Below are 27,561 nucleotides of genomic sequence, written 5' to 3'. Positions count from 1 at the left end.
ATTCTATCTGAGTGCTAAATCTGTTATTAAATCTGATGTTTTCCAGGCTGCAGTGAGAGAGCCAGAAAGTTGTTTGTCTTTCACGTGAACTGTGAACAGAGAAGGAACTCATTAATAAGAGTTACTAAAGAAGAAAATCAACCTGCCAAGATGGAGCAGCTGCTCTACATTTTTTTTTTTTTTTTTTTTTTGACATGCTGGAAAGTCTATCACTAATTTTAATAACTTCAAGAAATAGTTCAAAGCCATTTTCTAGTAAATGAGAAAGATCAGAGTAGTGGCACCGAATATATTATCTCCACAGAAGATTTTTGTGTGACATAGAACTTGAAGAATGGGGTCTTTCAAGAACTGCAGAATTACTGGGAAGAAGTTATTAATGCAGGAACCTTTGCACTCAGTGTATTTAGAGTCTGAGGACATGGCTGTTGAAAATCAGTTCTTTATAAACATGGGATTAACTAGAGGGTTGAGGTATTTTTATAGCATTTAGAAAGGTCTAAGATATCAAGAACATGCTCGAGAACAGGACTAAAGTTCAAGCAAAGTTGCAACAACAGAGGAAGAAAAGAAAAACATAAAAGCTGGCAACATTCTTATCCAATCAAGAATTTCTGTGTTCTGGAGAAATTTGTCTTTTCAGAATCCAGAGACGTATGCCCTTAAATGACTATGGAGAAGCATATTGCATTTTTTAAAAAAATATTATTATTGTTATTATTTTCTTTGAGGTCAAAAGCAGTTTTGCCTGACTAGGGAATAGCTAAAACTCCAATGTGTGAGAGCCACAGGGAACTTTTGGAGCAGTTCAAGGTGTCTGCAGCTGAGTATTTCAGCTAGTCAGCTTGACCCATCTTAGGTACGTAGATACTGACTGTTGAGTTTCTCTGGTGCTGGTTAAACTCAGATCTAAGCCAGAACTAAGCTGACACAACAAAACCTTAAAGTTACTGCAACTGAGCAAATCCTTTTACAGTGTAAAAAAAAAAAACAAAACTATTTACCCTACTTTTTACTAGTTGCACACAACCTTTCTGTACCATTCCTAAATGATGTTTTGGAGGGATGGACTTCCCTTCATTCTGGCCATTCTTGCTAGGATAATAACATCTTAAGTGTTGAAGGATCCATTGAAAATCTTGAACTTGCTTCAGGGAGTAATCCTACCAGCAAGCATAGGACAGAAGTATAGGAAAAATGTTATGTGGAGCAATTATCCATCCCATCTTCTTCAGCTCCAGTGAAGTTTGGTGCATCAATGTCTGTGACAACACGCATTTTTTGTGTGTGTAAAAGTTAGGCTGAGCTTGCTGGGGTAGGCTGGGGCTATTAAGATCAAAACATGTGATGGTTAATGTGATCCATGTGATAAATGACAGCCAGGATGGGGTGAGTGAATGCCAGAGTGCTATGTACAGATTCAAGGCTGCAGTAAAGCTTCTCTGTTGCTCTGTGTTTATGCCTCCCTTTGCTTTAGCTTTTATGTGCTTCCATGCTGCCTTTCCTAAACCAGGGCAGATGAAAGAAAGCGGTCCATGAGACTTTCTGATGCAGCATATTCCCACATGAGTCCAAAGGGTGGATGGAAAAGGGGCTTTGAAAGGGACTTTGTGCTCCTAAGTCTTGTCACATGAGGATATTGTGCTATTCGCAGCATAAACTGCAGCAGCCAGCTGTCAGTCAACTGAAATGACTGTTTCAACAGCTGGGAATCAGTGGGACATGAGCTCTGGCCGTGTTCCTCTCCCCTAGCCACATCCTTTGTAGTAGTTTGGATTCTGTGGAATCCTCTGCTAATTCAATGCTGATTGGAAGCAATTTTGAATGCACAAGAAATTTGAGACCGGAAAATATTAAGGAAATATAAACCTTTTCCAGAGCTGGTTTATTGCAAGGACAGAGAAATGTTGAGTGGGCTGTATCAGGGCTCGTAACTGTATACCTGAATCCTCTGCAGCACTGGCAAAACTTTTCCAGATGAAGTTTGCAAATTCAACTCGTTCCTTGAGACTGAAAGTTAAGCAGAACACATGTGCTATGGAGATAACTGCTATAGAAAGCTTTGGAAAGCTACAGAAATAATTATACCTAATAATTTATAGCAGTGCTTTCCGATGTAGGAAAAGCCTGTGAGCAGCCCCCATGCATAGTTAAGTATCTGTATCCTTTGAAGCTGTGCAGTTTAATTATAGTTTCATTACCTTTGACAAACCATAATTTCAGTGATGGCTGGGCTTGTCTTAATCTTACTATTTTGAGCTTTCTCTCCCTTGTTTGTCCTTTTAGTTCCATCCATTTCTTTCTAGTGTTGATCACTGATTATCTTGTTAATCATTTTTCTGGCAGAAGTTGACTAACCTTAGCTACAAATGTGGGATTGCAATTGAAAAAGAAGGAAAATGAATGCAAAGATGGTATGCAAGGCTTTAATCTTTATTCTTCATAGGTTCATAATTAAGCCCACTCTAGTTCTCTCTTTGTGCGGAGCAGGATGCACAGGTTATAGCAAGGATTCTTTTCTTCATGTCTTTATGTGAAATGGGCTGGGAGGAAGGAATCAAATAGCTAGTCTAATGCAACTTGGCATGGTTCCTTTGCCTACAGAACAGGCCCAAGTGTATTTTTAGTGCAAGTACAAACTAAGCTCTCACTGCCGAACACTTTGAGGGAAGTGGAAGAAGCAGCAAAGCTTTCTTAGGGCAGTCCCTAGGTAAACATTTCAAAACGATAATTACAGCTTAAAATAAACTTTCTCCATCTCTAAAAATCAGTAGACATAGGTTTAATTTGTCATAAATGTTTGAGCTTTTACTTTGCTAGCTGTTGCAATATTTCCATATTTCAGCCCTTCTTTGTTTATTGTTTTTCACTGTAGCTGTGGTGGTATAGTTGAATCCATGAGTTCCATTTATTTTCAAAAATTTCCATTTTCTTCAAGGACAGATGACTTGGTTTTACAGTCTTGTTGCAAGCAAAAAACTGTGTAAAAGGAAAACCTTCTGCATTTTTGTATAATATGTGGAATTAATTTTCTGCTAATCAGGAACTTCTTAATAAGCGTAGTTTTGGTGCGTTGGAATGCCTCTCAGTACAATTGCATAAGAACTATATGTATACATATTTGAAATATGTAAAATGTCTTACACATTTTTGGTTGAAGTCATCCCCATTCCTCATCAGAGAAGGAATGGTTCTGGGTCAAGAAAACGAATTATTAGAGCTTTTGTATTATACATCTCTTCCTGTGTAAATTTGCCATAAGGCACCCTTTCCTAATTGAGAAGGCAAGAATATCTGAATCCCTTTGTGTGTGCAGGGGTGTGTATGCTAATGACTGTCCTTTGCATTTACATGTATGTTCAGTTGCTTCAAGCTTCCTGCTAGGCAGTGCTTTCGTATTGACTTTTAAAATCCTGAAATGGGCTAGCATTCCTGCTGCAGCAGAGCTCTTTTTTTTTTTTTTTCTTTTTTTTTTTTTTTTTTTTTTTTTTTTTTTTCTGGGATGTGCTATTGTAAGAAAATGTAGAAAAACACTTTCTGTTTGTCAAGCTGTCCACATTTCTCAGGTGTTTCTATGCTACTGATATCCACAATGGTGGAACTGTTAATCTTGTGAACTTCATAATACGAAAGAGATAGATCGTGTGAGGTGCTGCATACTGTCTGTGTACACCCTGCCTCTTCTGTGTCTTTTACATACGGAGCATGAAGAATGGGGTTAGGAAACCAAACTGCTTATTATCTGAGCAGTAAAATCTGCTTTTACTTGGACTTACTTGGGCCCCATCTGAGGCTTATTTTCAGTGGTACAGTAGTTTTGTCTGAGTGGATTTCATTTTGTACAGAATGAGTGGAATTTAACACATCTGTTGTACAAGGAAGCTCAGACCAGCAAATGTGGGGAAATTGAGTGTATTTTAAATATAAAATGTTCTTGCAGTAGTGTAATGCTACCCCCTGTTGGAAATTAGAATATACGGAATTTAAACTGGAATATAGGGAAGTGAAGCCTGTGTGACTTTGTGTGTATGACTTTCTTTCTATTATTCTTGATAGGACTTTAGAAGTGCCAGTGTCTATTAAATAATAATAATAATAATAATAATTATATATATATATATAATATATACAATTTTGGAGGGGGCTTAAATAAAAAAGATTCCCTCCTCCTCAGTCATCAGAACTGAATCCTTTTTGAAATAATCTTTTCATGTTAACATAGGTGCTTTTCTTTTTTTCTTTTCAAGATAGGTGTGATATCAATATGCAACCTCATATAGTCAATATTGATTTCTATTGTTGATAAACATCCATCTATTCATAAAAGCCTTACCACTTTTAAAAGAGAAACACATTCTGTCTTTCTGCATGGCTGAAGTTATTGTATACACTATAATTCATCTGCGTTATTCATAACACACTCATGTTCACCTGTGACAGTGTGAATGGTTAAAGCAACGCTGTGGGTGCACTGCTGAACCTTTAACAGTCAGAACAAATGCATATTTGAACTCTCTTCCTTAAACATCACAGCTGGAGTTTCTGTATGTAGCTTAGGAGGGTGGCTTAACTAACAAGAGGCTGGCTGAGCAAGGCTCTGAAAGGGGAAAAGGGAATGTAATGTTATTATGAAAACATCCCTAAAAAGTTGACATAACTATCATGAGTTAGAAAAACTGCTGAGTGTCTTATGCTTAAGTTAAAAATTGTTAATTTTTATAAAATTCCAGAACAGGTCTTCTGCTACTCTGAATCACCACAGCTCAGCTGAGGGGTCAGGGGGAAGGCAACGTACCTGATTTTTACTGCCTGGAAGAATTCTCCATATTTATTTTGGCTTTAGGAATATATTATATGCTGAATTTAAGACTATATCAGGAGTATCTGTCCTGAATCTTAGATCTGAATGCCTCTTGAGAGGAATCTCATAGCTGGAGAAAAAAAGTTACCATTTCAGAGCTTGAATGTACTTGATGGTTTATTTTATTGGCAATTGTGTAAAGAGTCTTTCTTGTCCTGAATGGCAGAATGATTTTATGCAATGCTGAAAGATGAGGCAGTAAAGACTGATATTAATGAATTTTATTATCTGTCTAGATTATCTGTCTATCTAGGTGTATTTGTTCAGGGTTCTGTGCTCTGAAATGAGGCGATAAGTACTATGCTCTGGTTGTTGTGTTTGATGAATATACCTTATGACATTTACATATGGTGTTTTTATTTCTTATGAAGACTTGTTTTTAGCTCCTGCTTTCTAACTCCTGCATCAATTCTAGGCATGTTTATCACATACAGAAAATGAACATTATTTCAGAAGCCATTTGCTGTCTCTTGATTAGCCATTTCTTCTTGTTGGTTGAATTTTACAGCTTAGCCATAGCTCTGGCTATGAAAGCCCTCCTCTGAGGTGAAAGGTGTCCTGATCATACTCCAATGTCTTAGTGGTGTGAGGTCTGTCATGAAGCTTAGATGAGATCCTGTGTTCAGGGACACTCATAGTGTCTGGCTTCTGAATGGAATGGCTTATATTGATTCACCCTGAGGATTTGCTACTGCAGTATCTCTCTCTGCAGCTTGCCACTGTGCTCATCACTGTAACACCTCTCTAAGACAAAGAAGTGCTTCTACCTGCATAGAAATCAGTGCTTCTGATTTTTCCCTGTGGTTAAGGATAGATGGATCAAATTTCCAGGGGAATTAAATCATCTGGAACCAAAATAGCCATTTTTTAAAAGTACTATAAGAAAAATAAACCTTATGAAAGTAGTTCAAAAATGTAAGACTAAAAATATCCCAAATCTCTGTTTGAGGGAGGTGGTGGAATGTCTTTATTTACATCACTAAGGCTGTTGTGGTTTGGGGCATTTCTCTGTAACCACAAGCATGAAAAACTATCTAGCTGATACTGGTGCTAGGACTGTTGCTGTTGCTTTAGTGTTGTGTGCCTTCAGATTCTGCTCAGGGTGAGCTTTATTGGTTTGTGTCAGCTATTTATGCCCTTGACTTTTTTTGGTCTAGCCCAAAAGTATGCAAGATTGACTTGTGTTAGCGTCTGGAAACAGACACAAACTTCATTGATGTGTTTATGCCAGCTATTTTATATGTACTGGTTGGGATTGCATAGCTGTCTCCTTTAGCATTCTGCCTAAACACTTTTGCATGTAATGTGTGATGTTAAAAGGAAGTTATTTAGGTTGAAAAGCTAAACCCCTTACTGTTAAGGAATTGACAGATTTACAGTTGCTCCTGCTGTCTTGATTTTACCCACATGTGTCTCTCTTAGGCAGTGAATGGGGCAGATGTCCCATGGAAAAGAGGATATGTGGCTACATAATTAATTGCATTACAGTCCAGTTTGGCACAGGACTAGTGTGACTCTTTGGTATATACTGATTCAAGGTCCATTTTTGAATACCAAAACAAGAATAAACCACGTTACTTGTTGCTGTGTCAGCTTCCTCGTGCCAGTACCATATTGGTAGCAGGGCACAAAATTTGACCCTTCAGCATTGCAACCCAGACTCCTACCATCTGAATTTTGGGGCTATGGCCACCAGCTGGAAATGGCTTTCATCTCTGGGTGGAAGCTGGGTAGCAGGGTCCAGGTACTGGCTTTTGTGGCAGCCATGGCAGAGGGCTCAGCCCAGGCTTTCTTACTCTCTTCGAAGAACAGAGGGTAATAAAGGAAAGGATTGTTTATGTTGTTCTGCTGGACTGTTGCGTGCTGGTGACAGTGCCTTTGCGGGCCTCATGGCGGCCTGCAGCTCCCTCATGAGGGGAGCAGAGGGGCAGGCACTGAGCTGTGCTCCCTGGGGACAGCGACAGGACCCGAGGGAACAGCATGGAGCTGGGACAGGGGAGGGTCAGGCTGGGGGTTAGGGAAAGGTTCTGCACCCAGAGGGTGGTCGGGCCCTGGGACAGGTTCCACAGGGCAGCAGTTACGGCCCCAAGGTGCTGGAGTTCAAGAAGCATTTAGACAATGCTCGCAGACATGTGGTTTGAGTTTTGGATGGCCCTGTGTGGAGCCAGGAGTTGGACTTGATGACCCCTGTGGGTCCCTTCCAGCTTGGGATATTCTACGATCTTGTAGAGTGTCATTTTCAGAGCTGCAGTATGATGTCAGTGGTCGTATTGTGGCAAATGGCTCACATTTGCAGGTGGCTGGGACGCTCACAGCAAGAAGCAGGAGGCCCCTCTCAACAAAGGCCTGTGACCGGCATGGTAGTTCATTGTCACCACTGAAGTGTTCCTCTGTAAAAATACAAGAACAGTACACAGATCTGGACTAGAACTAAACAATACTTTTAATTCTTTCTCATCTCTTTTGGTTTAAATAATACCTCTAACCTGTGGGTTAGTGGGGTTGTGACTATTCTGCAGGTTTCAGGAGACACATTTTAATGTGACACAGGGCACTGCTTGCCAGTGCCACTAAACTCATCAGCCTCACGCTTCAGAAAATAGCTGATGTTTAGGTTTGGCTGAGCAAACTGAGATGTTTCTGAACTGACTTCAGCAATCCTTCTGTAAGCCAGCAGTTGGCTTGCAACAGATGAAGCTGAGTAATCAGAAGGTTGCAGCTGAAATTGGAGCCCTGCACCTGAAGCATGCCATGGTCTGGAGTTTCTGTTTCATTTGGAGTTACGAAAGACTGTAGAGTTTAATAATTTTGTATTGTTTGTTCAGAACCTGATCAACTGCTGGGCATTGTGAAACAGCCCAGCAAAGCACATGATCTTTAAAGGTTGCTCCACGTGTCCATATTTATTGACCTTTCCTGGGAACTCTTTTTTTTCCCGTGGCAGCCTAGGCATTTCAGCTTTAAACTTTTCTTTTGGTTTGCTCCAAGAATAAGTCATAGCCTTTAATCCTCATGATAAAAGTACATTAGCTGTGAGTTTCATTAGGAACGGATTTATTTTTGCTGAAGTATCTGAGCTTTGCAGAACTTTGGGCATGTTTGAGGCATTTTCTTTTCCATTTTCTAAAAGCAGTTTACAATTTTATATTTTTGTGATGCTAATTTCAAAATCCTCACTCAGGATTTCCCATTGAATCCTTTGCTTCCTTTTTGAAGTTGCTTATAGCTCAAGATGCTATAGTCATAAACATAACTGCAATCTGCTGCCTCCCTCTACATACAAACTATGTGAAGCAATCACAGGGATACTGATGAAGGGCTATCAGCTGTATACAGCAGGCATGAGAATGTTTGTTTATTGTTAGAGAAGTCCACTTCGTTTTTCTCTTTTCGGTGACCAACCTATGGATTCTGAGTCATGATTTTGATGGTCTTCTTTTGAAAAACTGGATGCTTTGCATGGCCTTGATAAAGCACAGTGGCTTCAAAAATATGGGGGGGAGGAGGGAAGAAGAGAAAAAAAATTAGATCATAACCTTCTTGAAAAGTAAGCAGATGGACAGTGTTGCATTCCATCTTCTCCAATTATGATCATATTTTTGATGTGTGCAGGATAAAAATCTGACTGCGGATAATTGCTCCTATCACTGTTTCCTCTTTCCAAAAAAGAAGATGGGGTCTTCTCATTTATGTTGAGCCTTTCTTCCAGTCTGAGGATCCAGGCTGTGGCAAAGCTTCATAGATATGCACAAACAAATGCAAATGACACTTAAACCCTTGTACATCTAGCTCTTACTAGGTTCAGAATAACGGAGCTATAAAAAACTTAGATGAGCTGAAAGCGAAGCTTTAGTTCCAAAGATACACAAAGGGAATGACATAAGCTGTGGCTGATGAGGTGTGTCTGAAATGTTGACAGTAATCAGGCAAATGGCATTTCATTTCTCTTGCCAGTGATGATGGAGACCAGCTCAGCATTGCAAACTACAGAAGCTGATGTACTCTTTCTTGGAAGCGTGGCTTCCTCCTTTTTTATCAGCCGTGTTTAAAAATATGAAACAAAAATCTTTTGTCTCTTTGAGAATGTATATGTTTTATACCCTTGGAGCCAGTAGGAGGAGGAATTAGCTGTAAGAGTGATTTGTGTATGTAAAGAAATGTAGACATGTTGCTCTTTAAATGGGACAGTATTTGTTCTGCTTTTTTTTTTTTTTTTTTTTTTAAATGAGGACTGATTTAGTAAAACATGTATTTCATGGAAATTGAAGTGAATCAAACAATAAAATCAAATGAAACAAAAAAAAGGGGGAGAGATATATCAAATATACACGAGACAAAATAACTAATTTTTGATTGTAAAAATAATTGTGATGGTTATTTGCACACACACACACACAAATAAATGCCAATGCTTAGATTCTGTTCAGCTGTTTAGGGCAACAGAGCTAATCTGTGAATAATGATCCAGTGTATCAAACTAGTGGTTCTCCTAACATCTATCATTGAACCCTACCCAAGTTATTTGGAAGCAGAACATCAAAAATGAATGTCATCTGACAGCAGCCAGATCACTACCAGAGTTAAAATAGCCCTGGACATGTAGTTCATGATGTGTGATATACAAGTGGTACATATCCGTTTACTGTGGGTGTTGTAGTGGTGAGGTTGTTTGAACTAACAACCATGCATCACATATTTCAGCACTCAGCTCGTGGGTCACAGATAAAAGAATCCACATTAGAATGATGTTTAACTTAAATTATTTTATAAGTAGCAGTAGATTTCCAGGATTTAGGCACTCTCATCATTAGTTATTGTCTGAATATCACATCAGGCATAACAAAAGCATGTAATATGAGTGAGGTCACTTACTCATTTTCTTCTTTGGCTTAATGGTAGTTTGAGTTCTGTATTATACTCTGCATATGAAAGCCGTGCACTTACATTATGCCATAGTAATTTAAATTTTTGTTTCCTGCAGACCAAAGCATGTTTTGTCTTTGTTATGTAGAATAAAAAAAAAATTAAGTCTCTAATCTCATTCTGTCTACTGGGTTGCCTCAGCAGCAGCCACTGTAAGTCAGTGGAGGCTCTTTCTTCTTAAGGATTGTTGCAGGAGGCCTTGCAGTTGCAGAAATAATAGAATAAGTGCAGTGAAATGAAAATGAAAACAACAACTTTATAGTCTAGAAAAATCACTTGATGACAAAAGATTGGTTTAATTTTTTTGTTATTATCTTTGACTTTTTTTTTAAAATCTAATCACATCTGATTCTTCTGTTTATTTGTTGTCTTCCATCTCTTCACTATAATTCCAACAATATTTTATCAGTGTCCCATATCTGATGAAATTTCACCCATCTAACTTCTTCTAGCCCTTTTGCATCTTTTTATCAGGTGTGATCTAATCTTCTAATAATGAGTTTGAAGGTATATTTGTTTGATATTATTTGTCTAGTCTTTCATCAGTTTTCTTATCTTACCCACCTAACCCATACATTTTTATGAAAAACTATTTAGAATTTATTTTGTAAGAGTGACTAGGAATTCCAGTCATGAAATAAGACTCCACTGTTGAACAAACTGTGCATATGTTAACAGAGTGACATCTCTATAATTTTGGCTATTTCCACACGATATATGATGCACAGAATAAATAAAAAGTGATGGTTTGAATGCTGCACTAACATTCAGAGGTCTGAACTCCCTGTTGATTTTATTATTTTGTTTGGAGTTGTGCTGCTTAATGTGAGTTAAAAATCAAAGTTTCTGCAGCTGAAACATTCAGTGTTGCTAGCTTTTTAATCCCTCTGTTCCTTGCAGAAGTGCTATACTTATGCAATGATGAGAAGATGGAAAAAGAGCAAAAATTAATTTGCAAGTAAATCAAGTAGTTACAATTTGGATTTACAGGGGAAACAGAGCTACTTAGCATGTAGGAGCCAATGCTATTTTGCAAATAATAACTTTGCTATAAATTGAGAAAAAAACCTATTCTAGTGAAAATTTTCAGTTTATTTGTTTCTTTGCATCACTGTTGCTTGTAAGGTCTGTACTGTTGAAAGAGTTCTCTCTGGGAGACTCAAAGAATAAACAAGTGCCTTCTTTCTTTAAAGAGTTCTCCATCTTCTTTCAGGTTTTCTGCTTTCTATCCTAAGTTTCTATCCATGTTTTTACCATAGTTTATGATATTCTGATGTGCAATGCATTTATGGGAAAAGAGTTAAAAATATTTTTCAGACTTGCTATCTAGTTTCATGCATCAAGCACAAGCCCTGAATGACAGCAAGGCTGTACAGATAATGAGTCTAGGGGCAAAAGGGAAGATAAAGGCTTTTTTCCCCTCCCCAAACAATTTGTGATTGTCTTTGTGAAATGATAAACATATGGTTCTCCCCTACCCCACAAGTTACAAAAATACTCCTTTGTTTGTAAAAGCAAAAAAACTGCAAGAAAGTTGTGAGACCCCTTCTCATTAGCAAGATTTGAATTTCATGTGATTCAGCACTGCAGTCTGACGCTTTCTATTTCATTAACTAAACTAGCAGGTGTTACCGTAAAGACACCATAATCTGTTTTACATCCACAGACACAAAAAAGTCAGGATTTTTTTTTTTTATTTTATTTTTGCATTCTATATTAACATACCCATAATAAATTATTGGAGACAGGAGAAATGTATTTTTGAAGTCTGATATAAAAAAAGAGACAAAAAATGTAGAAATTCTATTGCAACAGAAACGTATTATGTTACCTAAATATACATGATATTGCTCACATTGGATTCCAAAGTCTTCTGTATGTTACCTGAGCAGATAAGTATGCATACCCCCCAGCTGAAATCAGCATCTTCTGTGATGGCACACAGTAACTATAGGAACAAACAACATTCCATATGGTTAAATTAATGTTTTATTTTTATTTTTCCGAAATACTGCAGGATGATATTTTTCTTGTTTCAGAAATGAAATCTGGTCTATGTTTCTGATCCCTCCACCCCCTTTCCACTCTAAACAGTTGCTCACATTCAGTGTCTCTTATGTTAAAACATACTGCTAGCACAAAAACTCCATAAACACTGAGGCTGGAGATTCCATGTCTGCAATAGGATCAGGCTGGTCTCCTGTCTGATGTGTGCTATGCTACTATTCTAGGCTGTTTTGTGTTGCAGATATCAAAATGGCATTCAAAAAAAATTCCTTACACCCCCAAAGGTCCAATGAAGCTCTTTTAATGTGTATTTTATTGTGTGAAGCAGAATCACTGTAATCTTTTCTAATCTTTTCCCACTTCAATGCAAGTTCCATCAAAGCCAAAGTCTTTCCACTTGCATTAAGTGAAGTTGGATAGATTTGCTAACTCTGACAGTTTTTCTTGTATGTCACATTTATAGTTTCTGAAAAATGGAAGGCAGCTCAGAAAAAAAGATTTTTTTGAAGTAGTAAACAAAAGGAAGCCTTACAGTGATTAATATACCATCAAGAAAATAATCTCTGATTCTTGAATCAGAAGCTACATCACCACTTGAAAGCATCCTGACACATAATTTCCCAGAAAATATTGCTTCTGGGAATTTCTGTGCTTAGATTTTTATTTTATTATTATTTTGTTTTTCAGGTAGAATGAATCCTGTGAAATTCTTTTTCTTCCATCTCACTGTTCAGTGGTGTCACCTTGTTCTGAATTCAGCAATGCGTTATGTAATAAGATTTACATCTTAATATGTTTGCCTTAAGAAGACTTTGTGCAGGAATTAGTATGGCTTGAACTTTCTAGTACATAAATAAACTATTTTGTTTTCTATTGAGAAATTTTGGGGAAGTTAAAACAGTAAACAGTGCTTGTACAGAGGTGAAGATAAGTAGTATATATAAAATCCTGATAGCTTCTCAAAAGCTATCAGTTCATAGGAAAGTGTAGGAAACATATCAGAGGTCACAAGAAAGTCTGTGTGTTTAGATTAAGAAAACCGATGCCAGGTGTTAACATAAAATGGAATTTTACTGCTTTGGAATTGAGCAGTGTTATTGCTCAGGTCCAGGAAGCATAGAGTGTTTTTCCACTTCAAAGTCCAAAAGATGCATTTATTAATCAAAAAGAATAGATCGTGATGATGAATTATTGCTCTTGTGAATATCCCAGAAGTAAAAGAGATCTCCTTGGCAGAGTGGTGGTCTGCAGCACAGAACATGCTGGCTTCATAGCCTACCTTGATGTTTTAGTGTAGGAGCAGCCTTGATGTTGTCTGGAGATCAAAGTGCCAAAGCATCCTCCAGATCATCTTTGAATGACGTAGCATAGTTGGGAAAAATGTGTCCTGCATATTTTGGAACGTGCTTACTGTTGGGTGTGGATGGGCACTGGTACTCAGGCTGCCTGCTTTGATGTGCCTCAGCTGCCACTGTACTGATACCAGTAACGTAAAGTAACTGAGATGGCTCAAAGCTTTTCTAGAGACATACCTTGATGTCTTGAAGAATTTGAAGGCAGTCTGAAGTCAGTCTGATCTCCAAAATAAAATGTGCTGGTTTTGTGCAGCTGGGACAAGCACACACAACTTTGGTCTGCTCACAGCACCTACCATTTTAAGCAAATATAGACATGACCTTAATTAATCTGTTAATTATTTTATCTGTTACTCCAACTCAGTGCTAGCTGTGTCTGAATACCAAATTTTGTTGCTTTTTGTAGGTTGGTTCATGACTGATTCAATTGTGCTAAGCCTCATTGTGCTTGTTCCAGCTGTTGCAAAGCAACCAAAGCAAAAAGTTAGCAAAGTTAGTTTGCTTTTACTAAGGTACATGAGGGTTTCACAACTTATGCCTGTTCTAAACACCTCCAGGTATGAACACTTTTGCCTGCTTGTGTTCCAGATTTGAATAGCACGTATTAAGCCTTTGTGATGGTGAAGTGTTTTTTCTGCCATTCTTCCTATACTTTGTATACTTTTTTTAATTTTTAAAATTTAATTTTTAAAGATTTTCATTCTAAAATTTTCTGTTTTCTTTAGGGATCAGCAATATTACAGTCTGGAGTCTTACCAGCTATACCAGGTAGGAACCACTTAGTTACTTGTTTTGTTAAAAAATAATGCCCAAATGGTCCCAAATGGTGATCAGCAAAACAGCAGACTTATGGAAATAGAACTAAAGACTGTATTGAGAAGCATCCTGCTTGCGGTAGGCTTTGCTGCTGCTATTCCTGAGACTGACATTTATGAAGTACATGTAATCTGTAGTATCTTCTGTTGCAAAGATTAATGTATTTGACTGTTTACTTCATTTTATAATGTAAAGAGGTTCAAACTTGTCAGTTTCTATAGAAAGTTATTTATTGCTTTTCCTGCTTACATTCTTGAAGTCAGGATGAAGTTCTTTTATGCTATATTAACATCAAAGGCAAGCTTGATTTATATGTTTTGTGTATATAACCAGTTTTCTAACTAACACAAGACCACAGGAATGGATCCTTACCAGAGGCAATATAGTGTGGCTTCTCTTATGCCCATGAAACTGTTGACTGACACAGTCAGTAAATTATATCATCATTTTGCTTCACACATAACATTTTGTAAGGCTTTAAGTATGCTTGTTTTTGTGTACTGTCTCCATTTCATTCTTTGAGAGATCTGTGTAGGGAAGTTGTTTAGTTTCTTAAATATCTTTGTATTCATTAACTATCTACTTGATAATTCAATAGATCCACTAAATTTATCACGTACCCTTCTTCAAAAAGAACACTACCTTGTGCTCGGGTTTCTTTATTAATTTAAAAAATCTTAAAAAAAAAAAAAAAAAAAAAAAAAAGAAAAAAAAAGTAGCTAACTGATGCTTGTGTGAACAAATCCAGTAAGATTCCTAGGATCAGGAGATGTCTTTGGAGAAGGTCATAAGTAATTCTATTCCTTTGTTTGCCTTAGCAGGAGAAAATCCAGAAGCATGTAGCAGATCTTATTCCTAGTTATTCCACTTGAGTCAGTGGAATTACTCCTGATTTATAGAGGTCTAAGTAGAAGCACAAATTGGATCATTACATCTAATTTTATTTTTCTATCTAATACTCAGGTTTCTAGTCCTTTAATCAACCCAAGGAAACCACAGCAATTCTTATGATGTAAATTCTTATGATGTAAATGTAGGGGCACTTGCATCTACAGCTAGGTGTGGTGGGTACAATATTATTTCTACACTGAGGTCAGTGGCAAATTAAGTGTGCATGCAAACAAGATCTGCTGAGAACTTGATCTCAGGGTATTCATGCAGGTGAAGGAGTTAGATGTTTTGAAAAAAACTTATCAAAAGCAAACTGGAAATGCAGATAGAAGGCAGCTTTTAAGATCAACAAAAAGGGAAGATGCAATGCTGAAAAAATGGGTTGTTTTTCATATCTGGTACACTAGGAAAAGAAACGACTATTTGTTGCAATGCATATAAAATGCTTTAGGTGGATACAGCAGCTGAAGTTTTTAACTGTCTTTGTGGGGTCTTCAGCTCTCAAATAGTCTCATGTGATTCTGTTACTATGTATACCTGTAGAACTTTATTCTTCAATTTACATTTTTCATGTAATTTTTTTCATATTCTTCAGTTTACATTTTTTTTTTTTTTTTTAAATACAAATGCCAGCACACCTCTTTTAGTGCTACTGGTGTCCACTTGAACCATTCAACAATTTTTGCTCTTGAGTGCCTCAGTTTTGTACCAACAAATGGAGTTACAGAGTCAGGATAAGTTGTTTAAATGTGTATCAGTATATTGCTTGTGAGTGTGGGGGATGATATTCTCCTGCTACTCTCAGTTATGTATGCTGGGCAATAAAATAAGCTGCTTCAGAGAAATGTGTCTAGTTCTAATGGCAAGCTGGAAAATGTTCATAAATATGAACCATATGTATTTTGAATTAAGGGATCATGAATGAAGTGCACATTCAGTGTTGAGAGCTGGAATCAAAGGACAGCACTTTTTGTCACAGGATGGTCAGCTAAAGAGCTCATTGCTTTCTTGTTTGTCCTTCTGGTGCTATAAATCACTGTGACGTGTTTTACAGGGAGTAGGAAAAACAAGGCTCGAGTGCTTGTCTAGTTCAAATCTCTGTCCCAAGGCTAGGATGTGCTTCTAGGTATGTGTCTGCTTGGTGTTTGTTTAGTGTGTTCTGCAGTGAGAATTCTTAATCCGTCTAATTTGTCTGAAGTCCTTTACCGTTCTTACATTTAGAATGCATTTCTGAATAGTTGAGGTGTTTCTTGCTGTAACTGAGGTCTGTCAGTTAAATCTTGTGCTCTTTTGTGGAAGCTCTGGTCTCCTTGTTCTTCTGTGCTGCAGGCTCTGGTATTACAAAAATCAGTAGCTGAGTGGGAAAATACATCAAAAAATGTTCTCTTTTGGAAGCTGTATACTTGAATATTGTAAAGTTTTGTTACTCTTAAATTTCTTTTATTTTTTATTTTTTGGCTGCACAGTTCCATTTTTTTCCCATATTGTAAATGAGCAAATTCATCAGCATTGCGACAGACGCTCTTGCTATCTGTCAGCCTCTTTGTTGTAATACCTACACAATGCTTGACTGAAGATGTTCTGAGAGGCTGAATTAAGGAATAAACATAAAACAATGCTGTGGATTGGAATTCAGCTGAAAAGTCAGGGAGTTGATTATGAACACAGCATCTCTATTACGTTATTCTTAGGTAGATAGGGAGTCAAGGGAGATTAGAAAAAAGAATAAAATTAAGTATATAATGGTTGATGGATGCTGAAAATGAACTTGTCTGTCTGACAGCTTAGCTTTTATGATGGAAAAACAGGCTTTCTCTCAGGCATTTTTAATATTTTTATTGCAAACATGTTCAGCTTGATGCTTCTATTCCAGGCTTAGGAGTTTCAAGGAATTAATTGAGAGTGGTGAGAAAGAAGAATTTGGCTCATACTGAGTTGGTTATTGTTGCTTAGTTTGGAAATAATTCATAATTCACATAATTGTATATGTTATCTGTTCTTCAGCTGTAGAAAAATAATATCCACAATGATACATTTATTGAGCCAGTAAAGGACTGTATGCTGAACAGTGTCCACTATACATCACGGGGTTAAGCATTACAAGAGCCATAAGAGCTATTTTCATGGCTGTTTCTTGTGGTATGTGTGCTGTAGGTTGTGCTTATTTTTTGAAGAGTGGACATAAAGAAATGAACATACAGTTGGAAAAACTTTTCAAATAGTGGTTGTCTTCACTGAACTACACTGGAGTTTTGAGTCTAATCATAGGTAGGAATGCAAAATATTCTGGAAGGAGGCAACTTATTTTCATTTTTTTACATTTTGAATATCATTGTCTCCTTATACGTTGAAGGAAGTAGAATACAAATAGCTTTCTTGATGAACTATTCAGTTATAACAAAGACATGAACGAGTCAGCCACACAGAATTGGATGGCATAGGAAACTGCAGAAATTTATTCTTAACAATCCCTTGTAAGATGAAAACAACAATGAAAGGGATTGTCTGTCTTCTACTGGATGCTTCATATGTTCAGAAGCTATCTTGCTAGCTTTTCTGTTCCTTCAAGTGTTATCCTAGGATTCACAAATGAGAAACAAGACAGTATATGTGGTAGCTGTAAAGGAGAAGGAAGAAAATAGGTCAAACTCTGTTGACGTCTGTTTATACAGTGCAGTTCAAAGCTTCACAAGAATTCCATGAGAGATTTGACTATGTAAATATTTGTTAGTTGCCAGATTTGAAAATGAGGAAAATGCAACAGGTCAAACCCTGAAACATTAACACAGCTCTTTTAAAGCATCTTCAAATCGGAAAATTTCAACTTGACGATAAATGGACTGGAACACTTTATGGTTGTAAATTTCCTTTCCTGTTGTGTGCGCTCTTCATAAATCCTAAAAATGTTGCTTAAAAATCCATATTTCCTGTAGAATGATTTCTATTGAATTGCATAAAGTTTTAGAGGGGAAAAAAATACCAGTTTTGTGATGAAGCTGCAATTAGCATAAAGCTGTAGTCTTCTTCTCAAAGTGAGATGAGACTTTCAGCTGCATGAGGTATATTCAGATATACTTAATAATGCAGAGACAGAATGTTCTGAGATGAGAAAAAGGAAAATCAGTCACAGTGAAAATACAAGTAAATCAGCTAGTCCAGGATGTCATACTTCTCTGTCCTATTTTTGTATTTATTTATATCAACAGCCTTGTTAAAAACAAAAGTTCAAACAATATTTTTAGTGCTTAAGCTCTCTTCAGGATACATAAAGATTCTACAATCTGAACTCATTGGTTAAAATACAAAATCAGTTTTTTTCAGGATGGCATGCTTGAAAATTCTTGTAACCTTGTGTTACCCTAAACATGCCTTTGAGTACAAAGCAAAAAATGCAAAACCAAAGGTTTTGGTTCAGTCTTGTGCTTTTGAAATATGTTCACTACTTTTTAACCTACCATCCTCGATAAGTGAAATTATGTGTACTTTATTTAGATTTATTTTATAAAAGTGTGGAAATAATTTCATAAGCATGAAAATGATTACAATTAGAAAATAAAATCCATTAATATATACTTTATGCAGGGGAAAAAATAAAGAATTGCCATTTTCTTTAGGTTCCTAGGTCATGTAGGTTTCTTAAGCACTTGAGATTGTATTTATCTTGAAGAATTTCTTCATGTTGCTTATGAATTATGTTAATTTTTGGATGCTATTTTAAAAACAATTTGCAGAGAGGTGTCTAACCTGCTCCGAGACTATTCATCAGTTTTGAAGACAGTATTAATTTTATACCTGATCCCAAACACCCAGCAGCACGTGGCATAGCTGCCCTGTCACCAGTGGCAGGGTTACTCATAAGCACAGCCTCCTACCTCATTTCTGTTAAGTACCACTTACTTGCACAAGAAGTTCCCTTGAAATTATTCATGTCAGGAAGTAAATGCCACTCACCTTGATTAAGGCGCTCATTGTAAGAACAGCAGAGAGAAGAAATTCATGGCTGGATAACAAGAATTCTAACTGAACAGGTAGGTATAGTCCTGATTAGTTTGCTGGTTGTGTAAAGAAGGGATATGGGGATACAGACAAACATGCACCACTTTGTATGTTTCCGAGCTGCTGGCTTATCGTCCTTCAAGCTTCCTTATCTAGAATTGTGTTTGGGACATTCATGATGATCTGAAAACGGCAGAAGAAAGAAGACTGAGCCATCAGACATGCCCTTGGTAAAGCTTTTCTGGCTGCAGCACTCTAAAGCTAGATCCTTCACCTAGCCTTCAGCTTGCCCCCGTTCATGTATTCTTATATCACTAAACAGTGGACTACTGAACTGAGATACAGTTATTCCTGTTAATTTTGTTAGGTTTTGGATCCAGTCTGGTGAGATTTTAATGACAGCTTTAACTTTGTGGCTACCAAAGCTGTGTTATGGATTGCAAAGGCAACTCCTCAGTTTTTTACTGCCATTTTACTTCTCGATTGAAGATGAACTTCTCTGTGAGTAAGGTCACCATGAATAGGGAGGCCAGATATCTCAAAGTTTTATAGAAGGCATCCTCTCTTTCTAAAAATCAACAACCCAACCAAAACAAGAACAACAAAGTTAGATTATAATGCCACAATCATCTCAGGATAAAGAATTTTGCAAAAAACCATACTGCTTGAAGGAAGAACAGAGACTTGTATTTTTCACTAGAATTTTTCTTGATGTTTCAGAAACACTTACTAAGAATGATGATGCACAGCAGGTATCTAATAATAGCAACAGGTATTTAGGTTTAATGTGAATATCTCTCTGAAAACAGGTGCTTCTTCTGTCATGGCATCTTCTGGGTCTCTGAAACTACATAAAGGGCACAGTCTCCAAGCTGGTAGGTACAACTGGTTATGAGGTGTGTATGTGCATGTAAGTTTAAATTAATTTCAACTTAAAATATTTTAAACTTCAGAAACGGTAAAAAGTAATGTATGATTTGATTCCCTATTGTAACACTTACATATCTTTGGGTTTTTTACTTTGCAGGTTTTTGTTAGAAAGGCATTGACAGATGGGATAAGTTTAGAAGAGGCAGTGACAGATGAGATAAGTGTCAGAGCATAGGCAGTAATTTTATTCACAGCAGTAAAATGTTGCCAGCACTTTAGCAAAGGGCACGCACCAAAAAAAAAAAAATAAATAAATCAAAAAACAAAACAAAACAAACCCCAAAAAACATAAGCCCAAAACAATACAACAACAAAAAACCCACCTCAGGCCATGAGACATTTTGTACCCTAGCAAAGAGATGCTGGAAAAGAAAAAACAAACACATTTAAAGATACTTATGGTAATGGAGGAAAAAAACAACATTAGCGGGTAAAATTGTGAGCATTTGTCATTCAGATTTAATACCAGTACGTTCATACTATGGGCATAGCTTTTCAGCTTGCCTTACTTGAACTGGGGTGGAGTCTGAGATCACGATGGAACATGGGCATCTTTTTTCAGCTTAGAGCTCTGGAAGCACCAGTGATGTTGTGCAACCTGGCTTCTTGCAAAGATGACGATTTGCACTTGGAATGAGAAGTTATCTTTGGAAGGGCTAGTTTAGGCACTTTCTACAGAGCTTTGTCAGAAATCAAGAAGTTATCCATCATACTGGAGGTGGAATTTTAACAAGAGTCTTCCAGATGCTCCCAAGATCACCCACGCTCTTCTCCCTGATTCATGCATTCAAGACAGCTCCGCTCCCACATCAATGTATAGCAAAACATGCTGTTGACTTTAGTGGTCTTCAGTGTGAATACTTTTAAAAATGCCCTATTGTTTATTTATTTGTTGTTGCACTCTGTAGAAAATTCTGATATCATCACCACAGAAAAGCCAACACTAGCCACTGTTATCCTTTCTTGGATTTTTTTCAGTATGACTATTTAGATTAGAAGGTTACAAGTCCAAACCTAAAATTGCGTTTTCATTAAGCAGATTCCCACCTTTGAAGCCATTGATGGTTTTCCTGTATTCTAGGTCCTAAAAGTGGTTATGAGATGCTGACACTTCATTCAGAACCTGGAACTCCTACTAGCCCTGAGGAACCTGGTGAGTAAAGATCTTTGCAACTAGTTACATCAGAGGACTACACTAACATCTCCTGTTTCTTTCTCCTTATTTGCTTTTATATTGTGATCTCTTCTAAATGTTGATTTTTTCTGAGGTGATGGCCTTTGAACATGTCAGTTTTACATGTATGTTCATACACTCACACACGTGCACACAGTTAACTTCGGGTGTTGGTGTTCTTTCTGCGAACAACACTTGTTGAAAGAAAGGCTGAAACACCAGTTTCAAATATCATTCTCTTCTTCTCTCCACAGTCATACCTACGTTTGCCTTTCCTTTCTTTTTCTTTTCACTCTTATCAATGCTACTCCATTTCCTGTTTTTACGCTTCTCCTGTTACTGATTTAAATATTTCTTTTGGTTCTCCTTTTTCTCCCTTTCTCAGAAAAATTATCAGATATGACATTCAGCTTCCCAAAGCCTTTCACCTATTTACCCCTATAGTTTGCTAGTTCTCCTGCTAGCTAGCTTTGAGGGCACTTGACTTAAACTCCTGCTACATCACTTTAATAGTGTATAGAAAGACTTCAAAAATTATCTTTTCCTTAACAGCTATTGCGCTGTATCAGTCCTTACGATTGTCATTTGCTTATGACTTTAACTATTTTGGGGTGCATGTTTTCAGTGCTATGGATCTGCCAAATTCATATGAAATACTCAAGACAGAATCATTTAGCTATTTCTGATAATAATGTTTGGTGCAGACTTAAAGATTTCTCCTTTGTTGTTGTTCTTGTTTTTTAGTTCGCTTTTGTTTTCCTATTGTTTTTAACATTTGCTCACTTGCTTTGGAACAACAACTTGTCTGATGGTCAGAAATTGGTTGGTTACTTCTTGGACGCCCCTGTTTTTATTCATTTATTTATTTTTAAAAAATGAAAATCTATCAGAAAATTGGTCGGTTTACAAGTCTTTAAAATTTTTGGAATGTACAGTATATTCCTTTGATTTAAATAGCTTAAGTCTAGAGAGATTACATTATTGTGGATCCTACTGTAACCTCTGACAACTCTTACTGTTACCCAACATTGTATGAGCTCTCTCTGCTGTTCATAATGCAGTTCAAGAAGAAGAAAAAGTCCCCTTTTATTAACAGCTGATGCTGTTTGGATATAGGAAGTCATCCTCTTCTGTGCTCTAAAAAGACCACCTACTACCTTTCCATTTATATCCTGACAAAGTCCGGATTGGATTAAAAGAGACATAGTGATTTGGACAAATAAAGTTTTGATATGAGTATTATGTGCGGACAAAGAAAGGAACTTCAGGGAGAGGAAGAACCTGAAAGTGATACCATTTTTCCTCTGCACTCCTCTGCCTCAACTTAACCTCAGACTCTAAGGTGACCTCTCTCTAGTTCTTAGCACTCAGAAGCTGTCACTCCTGCAATCTAGTGAACACACAGGAGTGATTTATGATGCCTTATTTGGTATGGGATTTTACATTTCCATTTGAGATGGACCTTATAAATGAAAGTCAACATAATTTGATCAAGTTTATTCCTTTCATAACAGCTGATGAACCACACATATGCATCTTATTACCCCTTCAATTTAGTACTCCTTTTGTAAGTGATGACAGACAGAGCTTGTGGTACTGAGTCTTCTGCTTGCTTATGACAACTGTTTTTCCACCAGCTTACTCAGATATATGTAAATATATAGTTGTGGAATTATTATGCTTTGGTTCTGGAGAAAGCTAGCATTAATCATTGACCAAAATGTTTTAAAAAGCAAAAACAATCCCCCTTCATTTCTCCCTTCCCCCAAGCTGTTGCCAAAGATAAACATGGAAGAAAGAAAATCAGAAATGCATTGCTTTAAAATGCAATAGCAATCAATCAGTAGTGATCATTGTATTTATAAAAATATATTTAACAAACTTTTTTTTTTTTTTTTATTAATAAAATGTAATGGATGATGGCATTTAGGCAGTAACAACAGTCAAAACCCATCTTCTCTGGAAACTCACTTGACAGAGGCATTTTAATGTTAAGTACTTACTGACCTCTGCAGGCCATGGAGCACTCCTCCTGGCACTACCTGAAGTAGGAGGCAGTGGCAGTAACTCACTTAGTTGTTAGTTAAATTATGACTTCTTGGGACACTGAGGACTACACATCTGCATCTTTATCGTGTGATTGTACTGTGTAAATATCATTGATGTTTTCAGGGCTTTTGCTCAGCTACTTGCAAATTCTAGGCCCCAGACTTCCTTAATTGAATACCTAACATGATGCTACTGGTCACAACCAAAACCCAGCAAGCACAGAGTTCCTCTTGATACAGGCAAGCTGCTCAGAGTCTTCATGCAAGATCTGGAGAACCTGAAAGAGGATTCTAGGCTGACAGAAACCTGAAGTTCGACAAAGGGAAGTGCAGTGTCCTGCACCTGGAGATGAACAAACCCAGGCACCAATACCTGCTTAAGAAAAGGACCTAGGGGTCCTGGTGGACACCACATCAAACATGATCCAACAGTGTGCCCTTGCCATGAAAGTGGCTAATTGTATTCTGGTCTGCATTAGGCAAAGCATGACCAGCTGGTTGAGGGAGGTGGTCCTTCCTCTACTCAGCACTGAGGGGGGATCTTATCAATATATAAATACCTAAAGGGATGGTGCAAAGAGAATGGAACCTTGTTATTTTCAGTGGTGTTCTGTGATGGGACAAGAGTCAATGGGCACAAAATAAAGCAAAGGAGGTTCCCTCTGAACATCAGGAAACACTTTTTTACTGTGAAGATGACAGAGCACTGGCACAGGTTACCCAGAGAGGTTGTGGAGCCTCCTCCTTTGAGATATTCAAAAGCTGTCTGGACATGGTCCAGGGCAAGCAGGTTTTGGTGGCCCTGCTTGAGCAGGGGGATTGGACAGAACGACCTCCAGAGGTCCCTTCCAACCTTAACCATTCTGTGATTCTCAAAACAGGCTTTCCATTTTGGCCTATAAGGTGACCTGAGTTGGGTACAACTCACAAAACAAATGATGGGAGAGAGTGTGCATAGGTGGATCCTGGTGATCCTGGTGATGAGCATGTAAACTTGCAGTTTGTCATCTCTCTGTGCTGACCTGAACTATGAATTCTAAGTTACCCATGCCTTGTGAGAATGTAGCAGCCATGGTACTGTAAGCTTGAGCACCGCCCTAGAAAATGTTTAATGGTAAGAACTCCAACAGGCCTGGGCAGACAGGTGATAACTGGCTTTCTGAATAGTACCATAAGGGTGGGACTCAAAGCCTTGTCTAGGTACAGACAGAATACAGCTTTGTATTTGGGTCTCCTATAGCCCAAGTAATTCTGGGAAGTCTTTCTGTTGGTATTTCATCAAGACTGAAAAGCTTGATGTAGGTGCCTGATGTCAGGTGGGGTTTGAAGGCTGAAATGCTTGGCAGGCCAGTGAATGGAACATTAACCTTTTATCTTCTCTCTTAGTTTCACTTCTGACAAGATTAGAATAATTGGAAATAGTACTAGAGGGGGTCTTGAGAAGTCATCCAATAGACAATATAGTCCCCTTTAAGTCACAATTGTTCTATAGAGAACTATTTCCTGGTAGGCATTAACATCTCTCTTTTTTAGACAATTCTAGATGCAGACATTCTTCAGCTTCTGTGGGATTATCTTTAGTGTTCTTGTGATCTTAACTATTAAAGATATATTTCCAACTGTCTAATTTTCTTTTTTTTTTTCTTTTTCTTTTTTTTTTTTTTTTTCTACAGTTGAAATCTTTTATTACTTGGTCTGTCCCCACTTGGCATCAGTCCTCCTAGGAAAGCTGTCTGCACAAGATTGCCTTTCCCTTGTTTTAAGCAGTTCTTCAGTCTCTGTTTTTGTGACATGCTTTCTGAACTTCTACTGGTTTTGGGTGCTCTCTTGCACGTGCTATAATAGTCCATATCTTCCTAGAACAGGCTGCTTCATGTAAGGCTTTATTAATCTGAGATATAGCTGATAGCCTTGCGAAGTAATGTTGCATACCTTGCATCTGTTAGAAAGATTCTGTGCAGTGTTTGTTTTCTGACACAACCCAATGAGATCACAGGCAGTGGTCTGTGGTCTTCTGCGTAGTTCCTGATTTGATCGGTCTCTGACAATATTTTCTGTAGAAGCTTTGGTCTTCTCATGTCCCATTTAGGATTGACAAATATACCATTTGGTGAGCTGAGTTGTTACTGCTAAATGTTTTCTTTCAGAATATTTGACAGAACAGTGTGTTTTATGAAATTGATCACTGGTCATCACAGTGTCTATAATAACATATTATTTATTTTAGAAGGGGCAGTAGGTTATTCAGCTGATGTACCTGCATCAGATCGACCACACAGTGAGACAGCCACCTATGTTAATATTCCTGTCAGTCCGACTTCCAAAAAACAACTTCATTACATGGAACTGGAACTTCAAGAACCTACCACAAGCATAAGAGGTAAGGAAGTCTACAGTACTATTTAAACAGCAAAGGATGCAGTAACGCAGAATGTACATGGTATGGGGAATCTTAATTTCTCATCTACCCATTTAGCCTCTGGCTAACTGTGGAGTTGTACCCAGGTACGTTTGTGAAGCACTTCTTGTAGCTGCTGACTCTTTTGAGAAAGATTTTGAACTAACAAGGTTCTATAAGATGTTGCATCCCTCTGACAGGTGCATTGTATATGCAATCCTAAAGTGAACATTTCTATGTCTGTGGAGTTTGACAGACAGTAATTTGCTTCATGTTCTCAAGAGTTTTATTGCATGTATTAGGACTGCATTTGTTTAATTTTCCTTGCTTGGCTTCAGAGACAGGGTTGTGGGTGTAGGTGTACAAGGCTTGCTTCTAAAGGTACTGAAGAAGACACTGCCTGTAGAGCCATGCAGCAAATGCTTAAGAACAGAAATATGGTGTTCTGTCTGCTTTCCATGTGAAAAGGCTGCAGAGAGGAAGCTAGCAGAAGCATTTGATTCCCCTTCACCCCCTGATTCTTTGGTCTGCATATGGGTATTTACTTCTAATGCTTCATTTGGAGAATTAGCACATAAATGTGCATTATAACTAACATGTACGGTCATTTAGAGGTGTAAGGAGGAATGCCTTACAGACAGCTAATCCTAATCAGGATTTGGCATTCAATTCCTTAGTATTGATAGATTTTCCATGCTTAATTTTCAGCTACTGACATTTTAATTTTAATACCTTTAATATCAGCATGTTTACAATTTTGAAATGCTAGCACTTTTTTTTTTTTTTAATAAATATAGATCTCTGTATAACACCCTGTTGAGATATGAGAGTGATGTTTTATTTTAAAGACAGTAAACTAAGGCATTAAGAACGAAGAGATTTATTTCCATAAACTGACATGAACTTTCTTAAATGTCAAACGCTAACCCATGCTCAACTTGTATAACTTTGAAGGTGCTGATAATAACTATTTTAATGTTTCATATTAAAGTTTTTCCAGCTTCTGGAGTTGTATGTCTGCACCCTTACAGAACTGTTCTTCTCTTGAACAGGCTGAGCAGCTTTTATCTATCTCATTGCCAATTATCACAGAATCACAGAATCACAGAATTTCTAGGTTGGAAGAGACCTCAAGATCATCGAGTCCAACCTCTGACCTAACGCTAGCAGTCCCCACTATTATTGGACTAAATTGTCATTTTATTCAATTTTGTCATCTACTGGGAGGAGCAGGGGTGAAGATTAAAACTTGGAGCAGAAATACAAGCATTTCAGATTCTCATTTGATGAAAAGCAAATACCTGAAATATCTAGATAACAAAGCTTCTTTAGTTGTGTTTATCATCTTACTCCATTATAGAGACTGCTGCAATGCCAGACCAAGATCCACATAGAAAATCCAAGGAAGAAGTCTCTCAATAGCTTAACACTCAGTCAGTCTTATTCTGGACTGTGTGGTATTGTCTATTATACCATTTTGTTTGGTGTTTCAGGGAGTGGATCATCCCGATATGCACAGATTGACATCACAGCCACCGAGACAGCCCACAAAGTGGGAACACAGCATGCGCAGTGCAGGGAGGAACGCTTGCAGGAGCTGGAGCAAAAGAAGAAAGGGGCTCAGCAGTGACCTGTCTAGCAAAGAACATTTTGCTCACCATAAGCTGGTACTAATTTAACTTCCAAAAGATTCACATTTATTGTTAAAAATACAAAAGCTGCCACTGAATATTGCATTTATACCAGATTCATTCCAATATATTGATTCCTAATTGGAAAGCTGGTAGCTTGAGGGGTGTGTGCGTGTTCTTTCTTCCTTTCGTTCTTTCTTCCTTTCGTTCTCTCCTCCTTTTGTTCTTTCCTCCCTTTGTTCTCTCCTCCTTTCGTTCTCTCCTCCTTTCGTTCTTTTTAAAATTTGGTTGTAAATTCCAGAGTTTTTTTCCATATACAATAGATGTAAGTTATCTTTTTGTGTAAGTCTAAAGTCATGTAAGAACCTGGAACAAATCCCAGCATTTATGAAATTGTGGCATTTTCTTTAAAGATAAAGAACTTGAATGTGTGCAGGTAAGGGAATGTGAGTGTGTGTGTGGTATGTGTACACATAAGTTTGCATGCGTGCATTTGTATGTATGTAAGCACACATTACAGATAAAATATAT

General features: G+C 37.5%; 1 protein-coding gene across 1 annotated transcript in view; it reads left to right on the top strand.

Annotated features, from left to right (window-relative positions):
- DOK7 (docking protein 7) overlaps window positions 1–27,201 on the top strand; it is a 63,177-nt gene extending 35,976 nt beyond the window's left edge. Inside the window, exons 8-12 of the mRNA XM_032187140.1 lie at window positions 13,872–13,914; window positions 19,659–19,724; window positions 20,861–20,932; window positions 25,229–25,381; window positions 26,893–27,201. Of these exons, the coding sequence (XP_032043031.1) occupies window positions 13,872–13,914; window positions 19,659–19,724; window positions 20,861–20,932; window positions 25,229–25,381; window positions 26,893–27,029 (471 nt within the window). The 3' untranslated portion in view covers window positions 27,030–27,201. The remainder of the gene's footprint in view (window positions 1–13,871; window positions 13,915–19,658; window positions 19,725–20,860; window positions 20,933–25,228; window positions 25,382–26,892) is intronic.
- The last annotated feature ends 360 nt before the right edge of the window (window positions 27,202–27,561 follow it).

Source organism: Aythya fuligula, chromosome 4 (genome assembly GCF_009819795.1).
Source record: "Aythya fuligula isolate bAytFul2 chromosome 4, bAytFul2.pri, whole genome shotgun sequence".
NCBI classification, from domain to species: Eukaryota; Metazoa; Chordata; class Aves; order Anseriformes; family Anatidae; genus Aythya; species Aythya fuligula.
Note: the sequence above shows the minus strand (reverse complement) of the source record. Positions and strands in the feature narration are given on the sequence as shown.